Source organism: Choloepus didactylus, chromosome 7 (assembly GCF_015220235.1).
Source record: "Choloepus didactylus isolate mChoDid1 chromosome 7, mChoDid1.pri, whole genome shotgun sequence".
Taxonomy (NCBI): Eukaryota; Metazoa; Chordata; class Mammalia; order Pilosa; family Megalonychidae; genus Choloepus; species Choloepus didactylus.
The window spans coordinates 146,496,457-146,510,864 of record NC_051313.1 but is presented as its reverse complement, the minus strand read 5'-3'; the positions used below and the strand labels follow the sequence as shown (position 1 = coordinate 146,510,864).

At 51.5% G+C, this 14,408-nt stretch overlaps 1 protein-coding gene across 5 annotated transcripts in view; it reads left to right on the top strand.

The window, feature by feature from the left end:
• Positions 1–9,938, top strand: part of RREB1 (ras responsive element binding protein 1) — a 143,040-nt gene extending 133,102 nt beyond the window's left edge. For all 5 annotated transcript variants that reach the window (XM_037844089.1, XM_037844085.1, XM_037844086.1 and 2 more), the window contains 2 exons: positions 4,061–4,858; positions 6,280–9,938. In XM_037844089.1, coding sequence (XP_037700017.1) covers positions 4,061–4,858; positions 6,280–6,788 — 1,307 coding nt within the window. In that variant the 3' untranslated portion in view covers positions 6,789–9,938. The remainder of the gene's footprint in view (positions 1–4,060; positions 4,859–6,279) is intronic.
• Positions 9,939–14,408: the final 4,470 nt, after the last annotated feature.

Genomic DNA, 14,408 nt, shown 5'->3' with positions numbered 1-14,408 from the left:
GGTGGGGTATGACCTGGAGAGTCCCAGCACTGAGCTGCACCTAGGCCCTCGGGCATCTCGTCCTTGTCTCAGCCGCAGGGGCTGGCGGGAGAGGGTGCCTCTAAACGGGGGGCATTGCCAGGCCCCCAGTAGGAGGAAGCGGAGGGGTAGGTCATCGTGGAGGAGCACCCACTTCGGCCTTTTCCACACACTCCCCCCAAACCCTAGAACAGCACGCTCTGAGGTGCTGTTCTTTGAGACCCCCGAAGGTGTCAAGTCGTAGCTGCCCTGCCCGCTCCACCTGCCAGCTCCCAGCCGCATGACTTCCCAGGTGCCTTTTGAGCACAGAGAGGTGAGGGTGCCCATGGACATGGTGCCAGGCCTCAATTTCCTGCGAGCCATGTCATCAGCCTCCAGGAAAGCCCCAGCAGTGCTCGCTGCGGATGGTCAAATGCTATCCATGTTCCTTGTTAGCCCGGAACATTCTCTCTCAGCCCAGTTTAGGAAGCAGCTAAGCAACTCTGCCCAAAGCCTGTTCCGAAGGAGGGGAGCAGCTCGTGAGTAAGGTCTTTCAGGGGAACACTTGATTTTCCACGTTGGAAAATAATCCTAAAGCGTGGCAGCCGTGTGTGTCAGATGCACATTGTGCATTCAACATCCTAACCACACAGGAAGAACACAAAAACCAGAGACTTCGGCTCAGCATGTATAGGCTCAGCTGGAGTTCAGCACCAAGCTTTACCTTGTGTGTGTCTTTTATTTTCTAGGTTTGCAGTTAAGAGATTTGTTTTTTCCAAATCCAAAGCCCCTCCCCACCCCTGCCCTGCCCCAGAAAAAGAAAATTCACCCAAAAGTTGTAATGTGAGACTAGGCAAAGAGAAACTGTATGTTTGGTTTAGTTGTGGCCACGATTCACAGGGGAAAAGGGGACCGAGATTTGAGAGGGAGAGAGAGGAGGCCGGGGTGGTAGAGCTCAGTGATTGCAAGGAGAATTTTTTAAACCAGTTGAGGGTGATGGAGGGTGTCGGTTTTATCCAAGGCTCCCTCCAAGAAGTTAAAAGTGAGGCTTTGGGGGAAGACCACTGAAAAACAAAGACAGGAAATGACAAGGGAAGTTCCCGAGAGGTCTTCTGGGTTCATATGCCTACACTATATTTTCTTAAAACCCCTAAACATGTGTTTTATACTCTACATCTGACTTTTTCAATCCCATAAAGTCCTTCCAAAAAATGCATCTAGATTTCCTCCCCACCTAAGAACGCTGAAAACGCTACAGCAGAAGGAGGGGGCCCTGATTCTAGCTGAAAAGGCGCATACTGAATATTCCAAATTAAACTGATACTGACTATTCCAAATGAAACGTTTAATTCCCTCTCTGAGGGAAGACAGGGACCATAGCCAGTTGCCCTTGGGAGAAACTCCTCGGATAATGCGTCTGTGGGTACAGGCATCTTCACCTGGACTGTTTTAATCAATATAAACTTTAGAGGCTTTGAAACACTTGTTTTCCCGTAACGGTGGCTGGGCCACCCTTCCCAAACCAGTGTGGCCGCACCACCAGGAAACACGCTCCAGCCCTCGAACGCGTCAGAGAGAGTACAGACAAAGCAAGCACCCTTCTCACACGTGTCGGGGCCACAGCGGGTCAGCCCTTAGTTAAGTGGCATTGCATTTCTCCAAAAGCGAGAGATAGATGGTGCATTGCTGAGAGGACGATGAAAATCTCCGCCTTCCTGTAGGAGCAGCTGCAGGTTGATCAGCCCCTAGTGCTGTCGAGATGCTTTGGGCCTCCCTGGGTAAATTCCTTAGATGTTTACCAGCAGGTGTGAGGGACCGATGGGGACCACCTTTGCAAGGAATCTACCCAGCAGCCTGCATGTGGGCGTACCTGTTGAAGAAGGCTCGCTTCCCACCAGGACCACATCCTATTAATGATACGTGAAGAGGTTAAGTCTGTTGTCCACAAGAATCGCTAATAAAGATCAGTTTGAGTTGCTTAAAGCTTGAAGGTCCCAGGCTACCCTGCCAAAACACACTCCCCTCTAGTGGAAGTTTGGTGAGTGTTCCCAGGCTCCCTCTTGTTCACAGGAGGAAGTTAACTTGGCCTTTCATTGCATTCGGGGTGAACTCGGGCTTATCCCCACTAACGAAGGGCCCACGAGCAAGACTGAGTCAAAGGGAAGCTTAGGACATTTACTCGGGTTTGGTTTTAGAATTCGTTGTGAATTTTTTTTCAAGGTTTATCATCTTAAATATGTTTCACTAAGGTTAAAATTAAAAGGAATCCACGTTCTTTGGGGAAAAAAAATTTTTAATTAAGAGAAACAGCCCAAAATATACAGATACAACACAGAGGTAAGCAGAGATTGTCTTTTTTTTTTTTTAAACATAATTGTCTGCAAGCCAACATGTAAGAAGCTGAGCATTCTGTACTTTTTATTGTAGAGTTGGTAACAAAATTGATTCAGTAGCTACTCCCTATTGAAATATTCTAGAAAACGAGCATGTAGTTTTTCCTTGGAACGTGGCCTTAGACGTCAAATGTGTGTATCTCAGGATGCATACTCTGGCTTTTGGATACTTTCCAAAAATCATTTTATTTTCCAAAATTTCCCACTCACACTACAGTTTTTGCCTCCTTCGGAAGCCTCTCGAGACATCCAAAGAGTGGCTGCCCAAAGCTGCACTCAGAATAAAACAAAGGAAACGAAAACATATGGGGACGTGCCCGGTAAACAGTTGTAGGTAAACCAGAAAGCCCCCCCCTACAAGTGTGAAGGGTAGGTGGGTCCCTTTCAGCCCCCAGAAGGGAAGGCACAAAGTTTACCCCTGTCCACAGCCGGCCAGGTGGCAAATGAGCAAGTCTGTGATACTGAGGGATCACAGACAACAAATGGACATTCTGGTCCATCTGTTCATGAAGCGAGGATCCCATTGCCACCTCAAGAACTGGGGTCAGAGATGGAAAACAGTAAAAGATGCACATCTAAGTAAGGCCTGTGCAAAGAAACAATGTTAATTCTATCATCCCGATTACCAGAGGAACTTCTGAATCCTGGCAATCATTAATTGGCCATCAGCTCTGCCATCACGACACAGGCCCCCACAAGCTTTGACTTCGCTGTTGTAGCACGTGATAAACAGTTACTAATAAAACGAAGACTACATGGGGTGATCAATAACTGTCATCTGTTCGGTGTAGCTGATGTCACCAGAGGGCCGTCCCTGTAGACGGTCATTGCAAGCTGTGGTGGGCTTTTCCGTGGCTAGTTCAGCTCTGGAGAGGGGACAGAGAGCAACAGGTTGACAACGGAAGTCAGCGTCAGCCGCCTGTGGCTTTATCTCCCCTTACACCACACAACACTCCACAGCCCCTTCCCTCTCCTGCCACCCATCTCCCCACACCGTATCTGGGGAACAAGGGGCCCTTCTCTCTGAAATGTTCCCCCCACCTTCCCAGGATACTAACCACAGCCAGAACAGCCCACGGGGGTGCATGCGTCCCCTTGTCGCTTCTGAATTCTTTACCTGGAAGTTAGCTGCCAGCCCAGGGTGTGTGTGTGTGCCGTAGAGACACAGAGCCCATGCTTCCGGTCATTTCCCAGGAAGCTCTGGCCCGAGCCTGGGTTTGGCAGTACTGGCGGTGGGGTGTGCCCCTGTGTATGCTGCATGTTTGTATCATCTCTTTGCACTGGGAAAATAACTTTTACAACTCGGCTTACTCAACCTCCCTTGTGCTGCGAGTTTCTGGAATGCCCTGACTGTCCTATCCCTGTACTGCCCTGAGTCCCTGCACCTGCTGGGGTGGGGGTAGGGGGTCACCCTGGGGGTGGCAGTGGGGGGCATCGTGTGTAGTTGGTCAGGAGGGGAGGGGCTCTCAGGCATGGCCAGCCCTGCAAATTCAGCAGGGGTGTAAGTGTAAGTGCAGGCCCTTAGTAAACCCTCCAAATGCTCCCCGCCCTCCACCAGGGGCTGAGAAGGGGTGGCGAGGATTCGGGCGAAAGGCACCCTGGCAGGGATCTCGGGGTGCATGTGGCGGCCTCCCATCTCAGACCCCTCTCCCTCTGTGCTTGCCCTGCAGAGAGTCCGTCGGACGCAGAGAGCTCGGCGGCAGGGGCCGAGGTGCTGGACCTCACCTCGCCGGAGAGGGAGCTGCCGCCGCCGCCAGAGGGCGCCCCCGAGCCGGGGCAGCCCCAGGAGGACCTCCCTGGGGAGGAGGGAGAGGAGCAGGAGGAGGAGGAGGACGGCGGGACGGCCTCCCCCGCGCCCCGGGAAGAGAGGGGGGCCGCGGAGCAGCCCGAAGCCGAGGAGCAGCGCGGCGGGGAGGAGCGCGAGGACGCCGCGGGCCCCGAGGACGACGCGGTGAGCAGCCCGAGCCTGGACCTGGACTTCGCCAGCAAGCTGATGGACTTCCAGCTGGCCGCCGGCGCCCCCTCCCAGCCCGAGGAGAAGCACGCCTGCGACGTCTGCGGCAAGAGCTGCAAGCTCCCGGGGACGCTGGGCCGCCACCGCCGGGCGCACGGCCGCGAGGCGCAGAAGGGGGAGCGCCCCGCGCTGGCCCCCGGGGAGGAGGACCGGGGCGCGGGGCCGCGGGGGCCGGAGCCCGAGGACGAGGAGGAGGAGGAGGAGGACAAGCCCCCGGAGCCCCCCGCGGCGGCCGCCACCGAGAGGCAGAGCGAGGAGGCCGAGGGCCTGTCCGACGGCGAGGGGGCGGCCGAGAGGAAGTCCTCGGAGAAGAGCGACGACGACAAGAAGGCGAAGGCCGACTCCCCCAAAAGCGTGGCCAGCAAGGCGGACAAGAGGAAAAAGGTGTGCAGCGTCTGCAACAAGCGGTTCTGGTCGCTGCAGGATCTGACGCGGCACATGAGGTCGCACACAGGTAAAACGGACTTGGGGTGGGGTGGGGGGCTCCAGGGGGGCGAGGAGAGGTGGACACCGAGTTCGATTCCTGCTGCCCCATCCCTCTGTCCCACTTCAGTCTGTAGGAGTTGCACCAGGTCCCTCCACAGCCTCTGCTGAGGCCACAATGAAGAATGTTCCAGAAGCCGAGAAGGAATGCGCTGAGGGTGCATGAGTGTCCTTTAAGTCTGGGCAAAAGGGGCCTTTTAACCGGAGGGCCTCTTCATGCTGGGAAACAGCACAGAGCTTGGTGCAGCCAAGCGGGATCGTGGCCTGTCAGCAGGGGTGGCTTGACAGTTTCAGAGATTAGTTCATCCATCACTCAGCCCCTGAGCCTCAGTCTCCCCGGCTGTAGAATGGGAACAATGTTGGCCCTGCTTGTCTCATGGGCAGGGGTTAGGTGGAAGAAAAGTGGGTATGGGGCTTTGGGGGCTGAGTGATCTCACCCAGTTCCGGGCACAACTCTGGGAAAGAGCTGCGTGCGCTGGGAGTCACGGCCTCCAAAGCAGTGTCCCCAACCTCTGTCGTCTGTCCGGGTGGGAAGTTTGCTGCAGGCACTGCCCTTTCTTGGCTTTGCAGAAGCAGGCAGAGGTGGTTACGACAGGACCCTCGAAGCCAAAAGATACAAACATTCTTTTTCCACCACTGCCACCACCACGCCCCAAAAAATAACCAAGGCCCCGGGTTTCGGTCTCAGCTTCCCTCCCTCACTGCCACGTGCCCACGTTGCACACCCAGGCTCACCCACACAGTCACACCCACCTGGTGCATGGGCAGCTTAGGCCAGAGTTATGGTCTTTGCTCAGGGAATTGAAGGGCGGTGGGGTTTGGCGCTCAGCAGCGAGGGCCCCTGACAGGTGGTGTTTTCAGCTGCTCCCAACTCAGTGTTTCTGAGCAGGAGGGAGAAGCCACAGCTGCTCCATGTCAGAACCCAGAGCAGGCAGTATCTCCTTCCTTTGACCCAGGAAGTGCTTCTGTGCCTGCACGTTTTGTCAGAACCCCCAAAGATGGGGCCTGCCCCTGTGGGAGACACATCCTGTCCCACACAATTATTTTCTGGGCTCTGATAGATGTCCCGATTTCCCCTGGGGCACTCCCTTTTGAGGCTCTGATTTCCTGGACTTTTATGCAAAAAAAAATAAAATAGGTTAGAGATTAAAAGAAGAGATCAAACCTGGTCCCCGTCATCCCTGCTTCCCCAGATCGCCAATTCAGACAATTACGAGGGTTTCTCCCCCACGTAGAATGAGTCCTAAATCCCTGCCACCAGTTACTCACCAGCCCTTAAGCCCCTTGCTTCATCTGTCCCTACGTCCGCCACGCTCGTGTGGCTCGGTGGTTTCGGTCCATTTCACTGGCCTTATCATCAAGGACCATAATTCCTTTCTCCCGTCGCTCCAGGGGAACGGCCGTACAAGTGTCAGACCTGCGAGCGGACCTTCACCTTGAAGCACAGCCTGGTCCGCCACCAGCGCATCCACCAGAAAGCCAAGGCCGCCAGGCACCACGGGAAGGACAGCGACAAGGACGAGAGGGGCGAGGAGGACAGTGAGGACGAGTCCACCCACAGCGGCCACACACCCGTCTCGGAGAGCGAGGCCGAGCTGGCCCGAAGTGCCAGCAACCACGTGGCCGTCACCCGGAGCCGGAGGGAGTGCCTGGCCAGCGCCGCCAAGGAGGAGAAGGCAGCGGCTGCTCGGACGGCTGGTGGAGGCCAGGCCGAGTCCGGCAAGGGTGCCCCGAAGGCCGGTCCCATCGCCGGCCCCAAGGAGCAGGCGTCCCGGGGCCATTCCAATCAGGAGAGCCCGGCGGCTTGTGGGCAAGACCCTTCGGAGCCGCCCAGCAAGAGGCCTGCCCATTCCGGCCCGGGCACTGCCGACGGCGCCTCGCAGCCCGTGGGGATGGAATGACGGCACATCCCGGCACCCCGGCGCACAGACAAAAGCCAGCAGAGCAAAGTGTCCCCAGTCGGTATTTCACGAGGTTTCCTCAGTGGCCTTCAGCTGTCAGGGAGTGAGAGAGAGAGAGAGAGAGAGATCGAGCAGGGAAAGAAAGCAGGCATGTGACAGCCGTGCCTCAGTGCCATAGCCTTACAGTCGAACCCCGCAAGAGACTAAAGAACATACTGATCCGAGTGCCTTAACTACTTTACCAGATGCTCTGGTATCAGAGTTTCTTTGTTTTTGTTTTTGTTTTGTTTTTCAAAATGACTTTTTAAGGAAAGAAAAAAAAAAAAGACAGAAAACAAAACAAAGATTTTAATGAATTGTTTGAAGAGGACGTTTTCATTTAAGCATTAATGTTATCTTTTTGTATCGGTGTGCGTGAGGTTGTACTTGTGAATCTGTGATCGTACTGTTGGTTCTGTGAGCTGGAAACAGAAGCAAAAACAAACAACCCCAACAAAAATGCCCTGGGATACCCATAGCCAACAACTGGAAGAAAATGATGTGAATTCCATGTAAATGACCCGAGGAAATATGGATAAAATGCTAATTTCTCAAATAGACCTTTTTTTTTCTCCCCTGCCCTTTTCTTTTGCTTTCTGCTACCTGGTGAAGCTGTTAATCTGGTCCATGGTTGTTGCAGGATGTGGTTGATGAAGGTTCCGAATTCGGCCCAAGCCCAAACGGGGAAAGATCCTAGCTTCACCCTCACGCTCGTCTCCACCCTCTTGGCGTTAGAGATGGTCTTAACTGTTCCCATTTAAGACTTTCTTTCTTACCTGAACAGAGAAGAGTCACCTGGGCAACTTAACCTATGGAAAGAGATGCACAGCTAGCTCTCAGAGGGTCGCATCCTCTCCCCGCCCCTCCTTCTCGATATATGTATTCTTAATAATATTATTATTTTTATTTGCATTTCATCAGTTTGCTAGTCTCTGCAACTAGCAGAAACCCAACGGGGACAGCGCGTGGTCCTGGGAGACCGGTGCCACCACCCAGACCCCCCACCCACCCCGGGAACGTCTGGTCACCCCTCACACCAGCCCTCTCGGGCGGCAGCTCTTCTACTGTACTCAGACCAGCCTTTCATCCCTGACTGGAGAACCCCGTGGAGGTCACTGGGCGGCCGTCCCCAGCCCAGCAGATGCACAGCTCAGGGTGAGCAGGGGGGACATGGCAGCGCCAGGGGAGGCGGCATCTTGGCAGACGGAGCCTCCGGAGCCATGGGCGTGCGCGTCAGACCCAGGAGGGCAGTGAGGCAAATCCGTTCCGCACAAGCAAGGTGTTCTCCGTCTGCCCGAGAAACCCAAGGCTAGCCCTGACCCACTCGTGCTACTGTCATTTGCAGGGCGAGGAAGTACGACTACTACTGGTGATAAAGCTACAAAGGCAAGATTAAGGAAAGAGATTTATATTTACCTTCCTGTGATCTGGGGCTGGTGCTGAAGGAGAAATAAGCTTGCTGTTTCTGAAACCCCCTCCCCCACCCCAGGTGTAAAAAGGCAGGAATTTTTTATTTTTTATATATATATATTTTTTGGCGTGAGCATCCTGTGCAGGCACTAGTGAAAAGAGCCCTATCCTACTGTAGCTGAGCTTGTGTTCAGCACCCTGTCCTGCAGCCAACCAAGACCTCTAGGATGCCTGAGCCATACGCTGCCAGGGAATTCCAGTGCTTTCCACCACTTGGATCCTCTCTCTGCCTCCCCCCGTGAGGAGGCAGGCCCCCTCCCCTCATCTCCCTCCCCAGGATCCCTGCCCTTTGGGGCCCCTAGTGCTCCTTCTTCCTGCGTACCTTCCCCCCCGCCCACTTCTGGAGGCTGATGTCCCACCCCCCAGGCTCCAGAGGAAGCTGATAACGGACTCTTGAGAGATTGACAGATGCTGGCTCCGCCTGTGAGAGGAAAAAAAAAAGGTTATGGGATATATGATTCTTAACTATATTAGGGATGTATGAGCCAGTTTAAAAACAAGGTTTTATTTTCTCGCAAACATAAATCAGAACCAATGATCCCCTTGTGTAACCCGACCGAGTGAGGTCGACTTAGTGAAAACCGGTTCATACGTCCCTTGATTTTGTTTTTTTGTTTTTTTTTTTTTTTAATGACTATTGTTATTGTTATTTCTGTTGTTATTATTATTTGGGGTTCCTTGTGTTTTTGTTTTCCTTTGTAACTCCCCACGTTAAAACTCGCAATATTGTGGGGGGAGAAGCCATGGCTAAATTCTCCGCAGCGACGAGATGTAGCAGCAGGTCAGCAATCCCCCCCTGCCCGGCCCCACAGCCGGGCCGCAGCGCGCAATAATCACTATCGATTCAAAGCTTTATTTAGCCTTGATCTGTACCTTCGTAGTCGATAAGGTCTTGCCACATTTTATTAGCGAGGTTGAGAAATGTATTATTTGTGTGTCGTTCCTCCCCCTTCCCCCAATATTAAACTGTGAAATTTGTGATTTGTTTTAAACTCTGGGTGAATCATAGCTTAGTTTGCATGTCCAGCTAATTTGTTTCTATACATTTTGTTTGATTCTCTTTTTTCCTTCTCTCAGGGCTTTTACAAAAAAAAAAAAAAAAAAAAAAAAGTATATATATATATATGTGGCTCTTCTGAAAAGGTTTTTGAGGTGCAAGTTTTTCTTTTTTCCCTCCTTGATTAATGGACATAGTACTGAGATTCAATCACTACATTAAACTTGACTGTGAAAGCAAAACAAAAAGCCCGAGTGGCTGTTTTCCAAATAGCCCTGGGGAGGCCACGTGACAGTCGGAAGCCAGTTTCACAACTGCACCCTCTTCTCTGACTCTCTCTTTCCTCTCCTCTCTTTCTTCAAGAAGGAAGTTAATCCTAGTGATTTCAGCCCACGCATTAAACAGGAAACGATAATAAATGTGTAGAATTTCATATTTTTTTCTAAAGGGAACTTTAAAAACTGCTGCTACATGTTATGTACAAAAACTGGTTTATGCCACATGAACAGAGAATCACAAGTTTGGTTTTGGTACTTTGGTTCCTCTTTGTATTCAGTTGTATAGTACTTCCAAATTCAAAATGAAAAGAAAAGCTGTTCTGTCTCAAACCATCTAAGCAATAAAACGTTATATTTCAAAAAGTGCAGGCTGGCTGGTGCCTTGGCTGCTCTGTGGTGTGCTGTCAGCTCGGCCGCCGCCCGTTGGCGGTGGTGCTTCTTGTTGGATGTTGTTTGGGGAGGCACTGGGCCTGTTGGCTATCTCAGGGCCCCTCAGAAGCGCCTTAACGAAGGTGACATCTTTAAAAAGCAGGCCTTCCCACTTGGCGGCAGTCGCAGGGACTGCCTTGGCAGAGAGTGCAGAAATTTCCGGAAGAACACGACCATCGTCAGAGCTTTAGAACTAGACACTTCATTGCAGGGCTTGCCCAGGAGTTGGTTTCTTCCAGGGTAGGTGGGCAGGGGACGAGGGGTAGACCAGAACATCTTCCAGTCCACATTTTAGCAACAGCTAAAGCCAGGAATTATATTTTCCAGGAAACAACTCCCAAGAAGTCCACGTGGCCTTTGCCTCCTCCCCAACCCAGGTATAAGCCATTGAGTCACCACCTGGTAGAGTCACTCAAAATCTGTGAGCGAAGGTGTGCCAAGCCAGGGGAGGGCAACAGGACAGCGACCCGCATTTGGGGGCATCTGTTCATTGTAAAGAGGCATGTGCACAAAGCCCTGTATGGTCTAAATAGACAGGTTCTCAGCAACCCACCCCAAAGGGGAGTTGGTTTCAGAGCTTGTTAGTGGGAGATAGTGCTTAAACGCGATGACTGCGTCACACTTCCGCGAGCCAGTCTGCGGCAAGATGTGAGTTGCAGCTCTTTGGTCCTTAGGCCTTTTCTGGCTACACCACTGGGGTCACCCCCTACCCCACATATCCACCCCTCCCCCTCCATCTCCAGAGACTGGTTTGATGAGACACCAATAAGGGGGCCTCACTTGTGTTAAAGCAGCCAAATACTTCCAAATAACGGCAACTTTTAAATAGGCGCAAGACCTCAAACCTTTCCATTTGCGGGAGGTGGAGGGGTTACAACTTTTACAGCCATAGACACAGATGGTTTTTTCTTGACTGGGAATTTGGACTGGGTCTGGATCCACCTGAAGAACAAAGGTTCAGTCCCTTGCAGAAGGCGTGATCGAGACTACATGGGCTGGTGGGGAACGCCTTCAACCCAACCCAATGCCTGCTGTGGGATTTCGAGCTCAATCCCCTGGGTCAAGTCATGTTGAGAGAAAAGTATTCAGGAAGTGAAAAGATTGGGTTTAGTTTCACAGTTCTGCCCGTTACCTTACAGAGAAGTCTGATGTTGAGCAAATGTGTCTCTGTTAGCTCTCCCACCTCCAGTTCGGAGAAGTCACTGGGTTGTGAGCCGACGGAGGGGCCTTCGGGGAATGAGCTGCCCCCTCCCAAGGCCACCAGCACCCCATCTCGCCGAGCCTCAGGGTTGACCAGACTCGAGCTCCCATCTTCTACCTAATATGTACCTTGCACCAGGCTCTGTGCTGGCCGAGGCCGCGGGCAAGGAGGAGATGGGTGGTGGGAGGCAGTGCAGTCGCGGGGCAGGCTGGGAACTTACAGGATGGGGAGAAAGTCCAGCGTTGGGCTCTATCAAAGAAGAAAGGACCATTTTTGGCTAATTTTATTTATATGACTTATGAGAGCCCATCATTAAGAAAAAGCCATTTCTCAGCTTACAAATGTGGTTTGGGTTTTCTCCTCTGTTGCTCTTTCAAGGAAGCCCAATCAAGCACAGGATACCCCACAGGAGGAGCAGAAGCTTTCTGCTTCCTCCTGTTAACACTGTGTTCTTGAGGTTTACTTTCCCTGTTGGGAGATGGGGAAAACAAGAGGAGCTTCTGTTTAGAAATCAGGTTTCCTTTTGTAGTCATAAAAATAAGGTGTTCTAGTTTGCTAAATGCTGCTGTTATGCAAAATACCGGACTGACTTTTATAAAGGGGGTTTATTTGGTTACAAAGTTACAGCCTTAAGGCCCTAAAAGTGTCCAAGCTAAGGCGTCAACAATAGGGTTAACAGAAGACTGGCCAACGGCATCTGAAACACCTCTGATATCTGGGAAGGCATGTGGCTGGCTTTTTCTTCCTTTACTCCCAAGTTGTGTTTCCAAATGGCTTTCTCCTAGGACATTTCTCTTTAGGCGTCTGGGGGTATTCTCTTAGTTTCTCCCAGGCAAACTCTGGAGTAGCAAAAGTCTACTTTCAATGGCTGTCTTCAAAATGTCTCTTCGCTTCAGCAAGCATCTGAGCCTGTGTGGCTCTTTTTAAAGTACTCCAGTAAATCAATCAAGACCCACCCTGAATGGGTGGGGCCACACCTCTGTGGAAATAATCTCTAATCAAAGGTCTTGCCCATGGTTGGGTGGGTCATATCTCCATGGAAACACTCAATCAAAGGATTGCAACCTAATCAACACTAATACATCTGCCCCACAAGATCGCATTAAAGAACATGGTGTTTTGGGGGACAGTACATCCAAACCTGCACATAAGGGTAAGTCCTGTGACCTCAGTGAGACTTTGGGGGTGTTTCCTGTTCATTTCTTCCCAGAATCCCCTTAACCTTGATGATGCATTTGTTCGACAAAGTGTTCACTGGGTACCCATTGGGTCAGACACTGTCCTGGGCATGGTGGATACAGCACTGAGACAAACAGATTTCCCTCCTTGTGGGGTGGAGATTCTAGCAGTGATGGTGGGGTGGGGTGGGGGTGGGGGAAACAGACATACGGAATTCTTGAGTATGACAGTGGAAGTGCCAAGGAGAAAAGCAAAGCCAAGAAGGCTGGGGACGGGGGCATAGTGAGGGGTGGGGAGCAGGGTGAGCCAAAGGGGCTCACACATGGCAAGCAGCACAGAGATCACTCTGTGGATACCTATGAGGACAGCTGAGAGAAGGACCCCTCGGTGGGAGCCACAGCCCTTGAGCAGAGTGGGCAGGGGTTGGGAGCTGGGGGTGGGCAGTGGCAGGTGAGGTGGCCAAAGCACCTACTGGCTGGTTATCGAGATTGACAGGGATGGGGACAGGCACAGGGAGACCACCAAGAGTCTGTCCCAATGTATTAAGGTTTTCCAGAAAAACAGAGCTGACAGGATAAATCCAACTGTACATATGCATGGAAGTATTAGGAGTGTAGTCTAGGAATTGGCTCCTGTGACTGCAGGGATTGACAAGGCTGAATTCCGTAGGACAGGCTGCAAATTGGAAACTCCCATGAAGGTGACCTCAAATTCCCCAGGAATTTGAAGTAGAGAGACAAAGTCTCTTTGACTGCTGAAGTCTTCAGTTCTGGCCTTAAGACCTCCAACTGATTGAATGAGGAGACTCCCCTTGTTGCTGAGGGCCGTCTCTTGTTGATTGTAGATGCAATCAGCCATAGATGCAGTCAACTGACTATACATGCAAATTCATCTACCAAATACCCTGACAGTCACATAACCCAGCCAAGGTGACACATGAACTTAACCAGCACACCTAGCGACCCAGGTGAGGATGGCAGCAACTTTGGAGCCAGATGATAGCTATGGGGAAGATGGTGACAAGATGCTGGGACTAGGGCATATTTACCAGAGGAGCCCACCAGATTAGATGGCAAATCAGCTACGGTGTGGCAGCTCCAGAGAAGGCGAGAATTTGAGCCTACTCAGAATACAAGACTCAAAAATTTATCAGGACTTCTGGGAGTCCAGGATTAACTTAACAGAGGGGGCGTCACCTCCAAAATAAAACCTTGGTAAGGGGTATTTTGCCAAGGTCATGGCTGTGCCAAAATGGATAAAAGAATCCTCAGAAGCTCCGTCTCTAGGAAATCTCATGTCCCTGCTGACACAGGGCACTCACGTCTCCCTGCTCACATGCAGGGGTCCCCAAGAAACAACCACCTCCACCCCTAGCGTGACTTTTGCACCTGCCCCTCACCATTGCTCGGGGTCCTAGAGGACGACGAAGACCACGACACGCCCTTGGGTTCTGAGAGCTAGGGGTGCATGAGGAATGGGAGACAGCAGAAGGTCAGGGTCACGGACCCCTCACCCTGGGGGATGCAAAAGCCTTTCCATCCCAGTCCCTGCCTGCAGCCTCCCTCGGCACCAGCTCACTAGCCTGGGTCTATGTGATCCCGAATTGCCCTGCTCTCCATTTTCTTTTGTTTATTTAGTGCTTTAGCTACCAAAAAAAAAAATTTATTTTTAGTATTGAAACTTTAAACATATAGAAAAAAGAGAAAACGGGATAACAAATGCTTGTCTACATATCACCTAGATTGAAAAATCATTACTATTTTGCCATATCTGCTGCTTTTAGGGTTTTTTCTGCTGAAGCATTTTAGAGTAATTAACTGACGTTACAACACCCCACCTGTGAGTATTTTCGTTTGCATCTCTGAGAAGTAAGGACAAGTTCCTACCTGATCACAATAGCATTTTCCACATCTAAAAGAAACTTCATACTCATTTCCTATCACCTAATATCTAGCCCGTATTTAAATCTCCCAGTTCTCCCCACCAAAAAAATGTCTCCTAACTCACTGGTTTATTCAAACCGGTGC